The sequence below is a fragment of the Syngnathus scovelli genome, chromosome 10 (genome assembly GCF_024217435.2).
Source record: "Syngnathus scovelli strain Florida chromosome 10, RoL_Ssco_1.2, whole genome shotgun sequence".
Taxonomy (NCBI): domain Eukaryota; kingdom Metazoa; phylum Chordata; class Actinopteri; order Syngnathiformes; family Syngnathidae; genus Syngnathus; species Syngnathus scovelli.
Genome location: NC_090856.1, coordinates 11,729,493 through 11,740,240, shown reverse-complemented (window position 1 = coordinate 11,740,240; position 10,748 = coordinate 11,729,493). Strand labels below are relative to the sequence as shown.

General features: G+C 47.0%; 1 protein-coding gene across 2 annotated transcripts; it reads right to left on the bottom strand.

The window, feature by feature from the left end:
* Positions 1–299: 299 nt before the first annotated feature.
* Positions 300–10,143, bottom strand: scp2b (sterol carrier protein 2b). 2 transcript variants are annotated; one of them, XM_049731740.2, is made up of 6 exons: positions 9,998–10,143; positions 9,629–9,719; positions 9,421–9,550; positions 9,269–9,348; positions 3,656–3,777; positions 300–1,158 (listed from the first exon to the last, which is right to left on the bottom strand). In XM_049731740.2, exons 1-5 carry the CDS (start codon positions 10,039–10,041, stop codon positions 3,682–3,684), a joined length of 441 nt encoding a protein of 146 aa, XP_049587697.1. In that variant the 5' UTR covers positions 10,042–10,143; the 3' UTR covers positions 300–1,158; positions 3,656–3,681. The 2 variants fall into 2 exon arrangements, with proteins under 2 accessions (XP_049587697.1, XP_049587706.1); XM_049731749.2 differs by having other exon boundaries at positions 9,421–9,502.
* Positions 10,144–10,748: the final 605 nt, after the last annotated feature.

The following is a 10,748-nucleotide window of genomic DNA, read 5'->3' as shown; positions in this document are numbered from 1 at the left end:
TTGCTTGATAGGTCCATTTGTTGGTTGATTGTTAGCTTGTCCAACGGCCGGTCACTTGGTCCAAAAAAAGTTCATTCGTCGGTTTTGCAGACGATGGGTTTTGGGCAGTTGGCCTACTCTTAAGGTAATTGTCGCTTGCTCGCTTAGTTAGCTTGCGTAGGGCTTGTTCATGTGTCGAACAACAAAGTACTAAATGTTGGTGCTGTTTTGGACGATGTTGATTGAGGTATATATATATGTATTTTTTACCTTAGGTTGTTTTTTTTCCAATTTTAATGCAATTAATATTCATACAAAAGTTACTTGGTATGAAAACAAACTTTATTGTAACCCTTTGAATTTAATCATACAGGAAAGGGTTGATAGGGGAAAAGAAAGAACCCATCGCTGTTGTTATGCTTGACATCTTGAATCAAATGAAGATCATTTTAAGATTGAGTTGTATACATTTGTTTTTCCCAGACAATAAAAGGACTCGAGTGTTTAGAGTCAGCCCTGAAAACATTTTGGGGATGTTTCCTGTTGGTAGTCCTGGGAACCGGACGCTGCATTACAGATCAAGAGCAGAGTGGGATTGAAAAACAACACAAGGTCAAGAGTGTAGAAAATGGTGCACTTCCAGTTCCTTGCTCTTTGGCAAAGCAAAACCGAACAGGGCGAGAGGGGAAAAAAAAAAAGTCTGAACTACTGAAGAGCTTGCTTATGTGGAGATGGGAAGATGTAGAGGTGTGTCCTTCGCACACGCGCACACCCCTCAGAGCAGGGGGAGGGGGTGTGTACGACATAAAAACCGCAAACATCCCGGTGGGCTCCAACATGAGTAATCCCGCTGTGAGCACCGGGCAGAAAAGTGGGTCACGTCAACAAGACGAATGCAGCCAGCGCAGCAATCCGCAAACTTCCGTCAAAGCTGACACGCAACAAACACAAAGTGGCTGGCTCTAAATGCATCAAATTCTTTCTTGGGAGGGTGAGCTGCAAAAAAAGAAAATAAGCGCCCACACTGTCCGAGGGAGCAGGAAAGGCTTCCAGATGATCATAGGTGGGAGAGGCTGCAGCGCTAAATGGAAAACACGTGTGGGAGTCCATCTTGGAGGCCCTCCTGCAACAAGTCGCAGTCAAGTCTCAAGTGGCGACTCGCCAGCAAGGCCCAACTTACTGCGGGAAAAAAAAAAAAAAAAAAAAGCAAATCAACTCAAGTCATCCCCTGGCTGAAGAAAATCATCCAAGTCTCAGGCATCCCGCAAAAGCCACTGTCCACGTCCACGTGTTGCCTTTCTGAATATGGCTGCAGTGCACTTTGGGCTGATTTGGTGACAAAAAGAAAAAGTCAAAAAGCTGCCAAGTGGGCACTAACATTGTGTATTGATTTTCTTTTTCCAATGAATTGGATTTCAAGAAATAATTTTACTTTCATTCCAAAACGAGGCATTATTTCAAATTGAAAAAAATGCTAAAGCATCACTTGGTCATGCGCTTCATCAAAAATATTGATCCTTGAGGGCCAAAGTTGACTGTGATCAACCTCAAAGAGAATCCGCCTCCTGTCGTGGTGGTTGACGAAAAAAACAACTTTAGACTTTGAGGATTTGGATAAAATCCAAGTCAAACAAGGTCGCCAAATGATTTAACGCTAAATATAGTTGTAGTAGAACCATATTTTTCCCACCATAAGGCGCACTGGATTATAAGGCGCACCCTCATTGAATATTTTATTTTAGAAATTAATTCATATATAGGGCGCACCGAATTAAAAGGCGCATAAAATAGAAGCTATACTGCATCAAACTGAGGTTGACTAGGGTTGCGGTATGCATCCACTAGCCAATAACCAATGAGCCCTCAGTAAACAATTGCGTTTCTCAAACTATCTCCTATAAAAGTGATCGGAACCGACTAACGTTCGATCTAACATATTGGTACTGCTTACTTATGTTTCCCTTCCATATCAATGCGTAAATTTACTCGAAAGATTAACGGAGCAGCCTATATTGAAATGAAAGAGCCTCGTGTGTATACCAGCTATCATTATAGAATTATCCACCCGCAAACTCCCATGAGCCTCAGCTCGCAGACTCCGGTGAGCCTCAGCAAAGTGTCATGGCGGTCCCCTGTAAACAATCACGTTTCTCAAACTCTCTCCCATAAGAGTGATCGGAACCGACTAAAGACCGATTTAACACATTGGTGCTGCTTCTTTATGATTACGTTGCATATTGATCCGTAAACATACTCGGAAACATTAACGGAACAGCCTATTTTGAAATGAAATGGCCTCCCAGGTACAACAGACATTCAGTGATGTCCCCTGACCACGGTTGCCGTAATGCCGGGAAGCGATGCGACCTTGTAATTTACTAGTCGTACTAAAACAGGGGTCACCAACCTGTCTTAAACCGAGAGCTACTTCCTGGGTACTGATTAAGGCAAAGGGCTACCAGTTTGACACACACTTCTGAAATAGCCAATTTGCTCAATTTGGCTTTCACTATGAGTTATTACTGTCATTTCCAGTTCACATGTAGGTGTGATTTTAACAACAATAGCAAAAATACAGTCAAACCTTGGTTTTTGACCACAATCCGTTCTAGAAGGCGGTTCGAATAGCGAATCGGTCGAATTCCAAATCTATTTTTCCCATTACAATTACAGTGGAGCTTCGGTTTTCGACCACAATCCGTTCCAGAAGGCTCTTCGAGAAGTGAATCGTTCGAATTCGGAATCATGTTTTCCCATTACAAATAATGGAATAAAAATTAATCCGTTCCAAGCAAAAAAAAAAAAAAAAAAAGGTTTTTAAACTTTTGTTCATTTGCGCATTTTTGTCTGATCACGCAACTGCAGCGCACCGCCGAACGCGCAACCGTAGCGTATCGCCAACCGCGCAACTGCACCGCGCTGGTCACATTATTGTGACAGAGCCGTCGCTAAAATTTAGAAAATATTTTTCAAGTCCTGATGTACTTTAAAAATTTTAAGTGGACCTCAGTGCGCAGGGAGCTCAATTTGGTCCGATCGTGCAACCGCAGCGCGCCGGGCGCTCACTGTCGCATTGCTTTAAGAGCGTCTTTGTGTTTGAGGATGGCTTTAGTGCTTGCTTTCTTTGGAGGCATGATTAGGGGTTAATACAATCCTCAAAGTAACGAAAATACAATAACAACAGAGTCAGTCGGCATCCAGGCCGTGCGGTTGGGTTTTCTCGGGTCCTCCCGGCTCATCACGCGAGGTTTGACCTCCGAATTTTGTTCGACAACCGAAGCAAACATAGTCTAGAATTTTTTGTTCGAATTCCGATTATTTCGAGAACCGTGACGTTAGAAAACCATGGTTTGACTGTAAAATAAATAGATGCAGCTCACTGACAAGTGCCGCTATTTGAGCTAATTTTAGAACAGTCTTGCGGGCGACTCATGCGGTCCTCACAGGCGACCTGGTGCCCGCAGGCACCGTGTTGGTGACCCCTGTACGAAAACGTACTGAAAGATTTTGGCAGAGCGGCGTGTACAACCAGTATGGATCAACACATTTTTTGAGTAAATTTTAATTTTTTAAGTGCGCCTAATAGTGCGGAAATTACGGTACTTCTTTTTGTCTACATTGTCAATGCAGTGGCTGTGCGTGACTCATATTCTGTGGAAATGACAGCAAGTCTGACCAGAGCAGAGTCTCGTCCTGTGCCGTCTACAGCTTGGCCTTGGCGGGCTGCAGCTGCAGGTTGCGCAGCTTCATGGCCAGGCCCATGTTGCCGGTGATCTTCAGCTTACCCTGGAAGAAGGCCTGTGCACAAAGCACAGCGGTAAACAGGTAAGCCAGCATCCGTGCCACCTTGCCTCGTTTTCACACCGCACCTCAAATCATCTTTTACCTTTGAAAGGAAGGGAAATTCCACAATTATGTCCCGCCCCCCCCCAGAAACAGAGACACATTTTGTCATATATTTAAAAAAAAAAAAAATGGAACGCTTATATTGTACTTAATAGAAATAATAGTAATGAAATTTAGAAGCATTGAAGCGTTGTTGTCCCTCGGTGCAACTCGTTTGCTACCTTGGCAGGCTGCCACAGATGGAGACCAATAAATGCTTACGGTTTTGATAGAGAGATCGTCAGGGAGCCCGCAGGGGCCCAACCCACATCTGATCCCAAAGTATATATGTGCAATGCAGTGACGTGCGGTGAGGTTCATGACTGGGGAGGCACTAACGTACCCCCCACCCCCCCAACCCGGGAAAATTGAATTTGGGGAACGCTGCTCTAGTGTGGCTTATTCATTATTTAATTTGAACTATTTTAATTAAAATCTCATATCAGCAGTCTTCACACATAAAAACACTCAATAAAGCACATGGAATCAAAAACTTGTTTTCAATCGTGCGTACCACTCAGTTTGAAAATGACATACTCCGAAGTGTGTGTATTTATGACACAGGGCGTGTGATGCGTCAGTGCAGTAGTGTTGGAGTAGTAGTGCCTGTAGTTTGTGCATGCTGCATGCTGCCTCTGCTTGCCACTTTTCTGCTTTCAGCTACCGCCACCGGCTAGCCCTCTGTTTCCGGGGTGAAAAGAGGAGCCGAGTGCATAAGCCTCCTCAGCCGGTACACAGCCTCTCCATTGCCAAGACTTGCACACGCTTCCTCGTGGCCACACACGGTAACTGGCACCTTGCGGTCCCAGGCTAAGTTGCACAGGATCTCGGAGCAGCAGTGGGCCCCAGACATGTGGCATGTAGGCCCACCGGTGTGTGGACACGCCCTACTGCCCATCAACCACTGTCCCGGCTGTGGGTAAACAGCTCCAGCTATGGGTAAATAGTGAAGACCTCAACGGTGGAACAGTCGGAGGATGATGGCTGACCTAAGGGGTGGCGTCACAACGGCTGGGAAGGCGGATGAAGGCTGCAACAGAAAAGGGTCACCAGTTGTCTTGGTCTCTTTGCCACTGGACTCTGACCCTGATCTGTTAAGGACAGTGTGGTGACAGTCTGTGCACCAGTCTCCCCACTCTAAACAAAGTCACGCACAGGCGTCTTTTTCAGGGAATCCACCTTACATCCCGGATTAAAGTCCTGTGGCGACCAGTAAGTGGCAATGGGGGCAGGATTGTGAAGTCTGGAAGCCCCTAGTCACAAGCTGGCACATCAGGCAGTGGATGTTAGATGATCGTCGGGCTCTTGAACCGAGGCAGAAGAGCTCTTTGGTAGCTGCATCCACGACTGAGCAGCCCTTTTTAGGATCCACTCTGCTCACCCCTGTGGGGCAAGGGGCTAGAAAAGGTGCCCTAAACACAGCCTGCCTCAAACCTCCCGACTGGATTACCGCGTTCAGAGGGGTCACCGATATGCGGTCGAAAACACAGAAACATGAATTTTGGAGCATGGAATGTGCGCACACTAATGGACAGTGTAACCAGTGATAGGTCGGAGAGGAGAACCGCCATCATTGCCAGGGAACTGAGAAGATGCCGGATTGACATAGCTGCTCTTTCAGAAACCCGACGGGCAGAGGAAGGTCATCTGAAGGAGGAAAAGGGTGGATACACTTTCTTCTGGAAAGGAAAGGCCACAGATGAGCCTAGGATCCATGGGGTTGGTTTTGCCATCAAGAACCAACTGATCAGTCAGCTCTCTGAACTCCCTGTGGGAATCAGTGAGCGCCTGATGACCCTCCATCTGGTGCTGGCCAACAACCAGACGGCAACAGTTCTTAGTGCTTATGCACCTACCCCTAATTTCCGATGAGGACAAAAAAGAGGCCTTCTATGCCTGTCTGGATGAGGCATTGTCAAAAATCCCCAAGGAGGACAAGATTATTATATTGGGAGATTTCAATGCCAGAGTGGGCCGTGACCACCACCTCTGGAAGGACACCATTGGAAAGAAAGGCATTGGAAACATCAACTCCAACGGGGTTTTGCTTCTTGGCAAATGTGCTCAATACGACCTTATCATCACCAATACCATCTTTCGCCAGAAGAACAAACTCAAGGGCTCATGGAGACACCCTCGCTCTAAACAATGGCATCTTATTGACTATGTCATAGTCAGAGCCAGGGATCAGCGCGACGTGAGCATCACAAAAGCCATGATGGATTCAGAGGCCTGCTGGACAGATCACCGCCTGATACGATCCACGATGTCCATCAGACTCAAGAGGAAGAGGAGACTGCAAAAGAAGCTGAGCCGGCAAAGACTAAACCTTGAGACCCTGAATAAAACTGCCGCCCTGCAGCTGTTTCAGGCCTCCCTTGGAGAAAGCCTCAATCAGGAATACCCTGAGGACATTGAAGAACACTGGAGCCTGCTCAAGTCTTTCATCCTCGACACCTGCAGTGCCACTCTCGGGTACAAGGCCAGAAAGCATCAGGACTGGTTTGAGGAGAACGACACAGAGATAGAACCGCTCATCTCCAAGAAAAGGGAAACCTTTCGTGTCTGGCAAAATGACATCACCTGCACAGCAAAGAGACAGGCTCACTCCAGAGCCAAGGCTGACGTCCAGAGCCGGGGGTGAGACAGATTAAAAACTCCTGGTGGACAGAAAGGGCACTGGAAATACAGAGTTTGGCAGACTCTGGTGACACCAGAGGCTTTTTCAGTGCTACCAAGGCTGTCTACGGCCCAAGCCATCGCGGCCAAAAACCCCTGCGCTCTAAAGACGGGCAGGAGCTGTTGAAGGACAATGAGTCCATAAACAACCGGTGGAGAGAGCACTTTCAGGAACTCCTCAACCGTGACGGCACGACTCAGTCAGATTTCCTCAGTCACATCCCTCAGAGTCCCATCAGGGAAGACATGGGTGAACCTCCCACTTTAGCAGAGGTCCAAGATGCCATCAGGAGCCTGAAGAACAACAAGGCCTCTGGGCCAGATGGGATCCCAGCTAAGGTCCTAAAGGAAGGTGGAGTAGAGCTCCAGCGCCACCTCCATTTCCTCTTTCTGAAGGTCTGGGAAAAAGAAGTACTCCCCTCGGAGCACAGGGATGCTCTGATAGTGACCATTTTCAAGAAAGGGGACAAAGCGGAATGTGGAAACTATAGGGGCATCTCGCTCCTTTCAACAGTTGGCAAAGTACTTGCTCGTGTTCTTGCCAACCGCCTACTGCCACTGTCTGAGGAAGTTCTCCCAGAATCGCAGAGCGGTTTTCGCCCACCTAGAGGCACTGCAGACATGATTTTTACAGCACGCCAACTCCAGGAGAAATGCCGTGAGCATAAACAGCCTTTGTTCATGGCTTTCATAGACCTGACAAATTACGTCAGAATACTGCGTTTATTACATGACGGAATGACAGCCACAGTGCTCAACAACAGCTCCTTGACTGAGCCTTCCACTGTAAAGACAGGGGTCAAACAGGGATGCATCATTGCACCCACCCTGTTCTCTGTCTTCATTGCCGCCATACTCCACCTCATCAACGAAGAACTACCACACGGAATCCCAATTTGGTACAGAACTGATGGCAGGCTCTTCAACCTTAACAGGTTCAAAGCCAAAACCAAGATCAGAACCACCGCGGTTGTGGAGCTCCAGTATGCAGACGATAATGCCATTGCAGCACACTGCAGAAGACCTCCAGGGCATCCTGAACTCCTTCGCTAAGGCATACAGAGCCCTGGGTCTGACCGTGAACATCAGGTGCTACATCAACCCCCACCCAACCAGCCATCTACTCCGCCCATCATAAATGTGGACAACACTGCACTTGAATATGTTCACCACTTCCCCTACCTTGGCTGCCTTCTCTCCTCCAAAGCGGACATTGACTCTGAGGTCAACCATCGCCTGAGCTGTGCCAGTGGAGCGTATGCCAGACTCCGGAAAAGAGTCTTTGAAGACAGAGACCTCCGGGCTGACACCAAGCTCCTGGTTTACAAAGCTGTGGTTCTTCCCACCTTACTTTATGGGGCAGAATCATGGACAACCTACAGCAGGCACCTAAGAGCTCTTGAACAACACCAACAGAGAACCTTGAGGAAAATACTCAGGATCAAATGGGAGGACAGACGCACAAACATCAGCGTTCTGGAGGAAGCCAGGATACCGAGCATCACCACTTTAATAATGCAGCACCAACTCCGATGGACAGGACATCTCATCCGCATGGCTGACACCCGCCTCCCCAAACAGATGTTATACTCGCAGCTGGAGAGAGGTCCGCGAGCCCCAGGCAGGCAAAAGAAACGTTTTAAGGACAACCTCAAGACCAATCTCAAGAAATTCCAAATAACATCTCAGGACTGGGAGCGCATCGCCTTGAACAGGAACTGCTGGAGGGCAGCGGTGCAAGAAGGTGCAGCACATCACGAAAAGGAACTCCGCCGTGGCGCAGAAACCAAACGGCAACTCCGTAAGGAAAGACAAAAACAGGCTCCAGCACGACCACAACCCACCACCACTTTCCCCTGCCCACACTGCACAAAAATATGTGGATCTTGGATCGGCCTCTACGCCCACCTGCGGACCCACAAGTAGACGACCCTGAGAAGAAGACAGTCATACTCGTCCCGAGTGACCGCCGATGATGATGATGACTCCGAAGTCCCATTGTCCGAATCAAACCTTTTAACTGGTCTTCCTTTACTGATTACCTCATGCTTCGACCTAAAATCCATAGTTTGGATATGTAATCCTCCATTGTAAAACGAAATGTAAAAACGGGGAAAAAAACAAAACAAAACACATGTAAAATGAAATAAATAGAGGACTGCTCCTCAGTTGTTCACTGTAAATTTGAACTGGAGATCTCTTATTCTATAGGTGCATGAAGCATCCCGGGATCACTAGCATCCCCTGCCATAAGGCTGGAGAACCTTTTTTTGTAGCCTCCGTAAGGTCTCTTTTCAAAGCCGTTTTCTTCATCTAAAAGAAACACGACGTTACAGACACATGACAAAAAAACACTGGACATTATATACATTAGCTTAACTACGGAAATTGGTTAGTATAGCCACATTGTTTGAACACTTAAACAGCGACATAAAGACAGAGAGCAATTCAGTCTAACTGCATAGCCTGTCAACATAGGCAGCCGTGTGATTACGCAACCCTCAGAGGAGGCAAGGCAGGAAGTTGGCTCCTCCTTCAGTTTTATAATAACTATAAAAATTCTGCGATTTTGGTTCGAAATGATACATAACTATTGAAATTATTAAAAGGAAAATGACTTTATAATAAAAACAATTGAATTTGTTTTTCCCCTTTTCATGATGGCAGGGGAGGCATGGCCTCCCTTGCCTCCTCTGACCGCACGTCCCTGGTGCAATGTATTTACCGTCTGAGGGTTGATCTTTCCGGTCATCAAGGCGAGCAAGTCAGAGTCGGACATGGCGATGATGCAGTCCGCTTTCTTGGCTGGCGTGCAAACAAACACGGGCAGAACTTGTTTTCACATTTCAAGTCACGGGAGACCAACGAGACCATCACCTGTGTCATTGTGCACACGACCACTGCCATTCTTGACGTCCACAAACCACGTCGCCCCCTTCCCGCCCGGGCCGTCCTTCACCTTAAACGCAAACACGCCACCGATCTTCTTGACAAACCCCTCGCCTTCCTGGTCAAACACGCACGCGTAACATCTCGGAACGACCTTTGACATTCACGGTGAAGGCTTCACCACCTTCCTTCTCACCTGCTGCAGTTTCTTGTTAATCTCCTGAAACACAGCATGGGCCTTGAAGCCCTCCAGGCCTTCACTGGCACTGCTCCTGACGGCCACAACCCTTCACACAGTTGTTAACTTGAGACCTCAAATAGAAATAATGGACTAGAAACAAAATGACATCACATCTGCTGGCACATCATGCAGCACGTAGGTCTTGCACATCCGTTTCAACGTGTCATGACGATAAAGAAAGGTCATTTGCAAGAACTAATTGCAAACAAGTTGGATCGTGCCAACTTTTCTTAACACCTGACCTGAGCGCAATGAATCCTATCGCCCAGTATGTAACAAGTGCGTCGGTGATTAACTCAAACGGTTCTTGTGTAGCGTTCGTACCTTGGCGTGTGTATTTCGGGCATTTCACAAAAGATGAACGACATGACAATAGCAAGAAGAATAGCAAAGTGTTTGTGTGGGTGAACTTTTGTGCAAGACTGTTTGCTTGCTGCACTTCCGGGTTACCCCAGACTCGATGAGTCGACTTCAGAGTGAGATCTAGCTCAACGCAAAACGTTGCCACAATTTCTAAAGCTCCGGCCTGACATCGTGGTTTTAAAAGTTATCTGCGAAATGGAACAAAATGGTGGTAATTAAACATATCGTGGATGTAGTATTATCTTGTGAATATTATCTAATAAACGTCACCACGCGAGCTATGCCTTTAGCTCGGAAAAAATATAGGGCGCACATTCCTAAACGATACAAGAGGTGGCAACACTGCCATCTGCTGGCCAAAAAGGTCGCACTGTGGTGGCGATATGCTGAACTCATTCTTCTGTGTACTTTATGGACCATATGCAGGGACGTGCACTCATAGGAGGCAGGTGAGGCAGTGCCTCACCTTGCAACCAGGGGCCGTAAAGGGCTCAACATGGTTTCCTAAGCTGTCACCATAAGTTGTTAAAAAATAAATAATATAATAAAACTTAATATAATATCTGTCCTGTGGTCTATGCTTTCAATGCAACTTGGTGTGTTTCCTATACATTTGGATCATTTTCATAGTCAAAATAGCTGTACTTCTTGTTCAAATAACAACGGGAGACGAGAATCATGGAGGCTGCGGCAGTGACAGGTAGAGCCTCTC

What these genes read in the sequence shown, in the direction of transcription:
- scp2b (XM_049731740.2), bottom strand. Translation starts at nt 10,041, where the DNA reads ATGTCGTTCATCTTTTGTGAAATGCCCGAAATACACACGCCAAG. An exon ending in TCGTGTGCACAATGACACAG is followed by an intron (nt 9,349 to 9,420) that starts GTGATGGTCTCG and finishes TTTGCACGCCAG; the next exon opens with CCAAGAAAGCGGACTGCATC. An exon ending in GAAAGATCAACCCTCAGACG is followed by an intron (nt 3,778 to 9,268) that starts GTAAATACATTG and finishes CTTTGTGCACAG; the next exon opens with GCCTTCTTCCAGGGTAAGCT.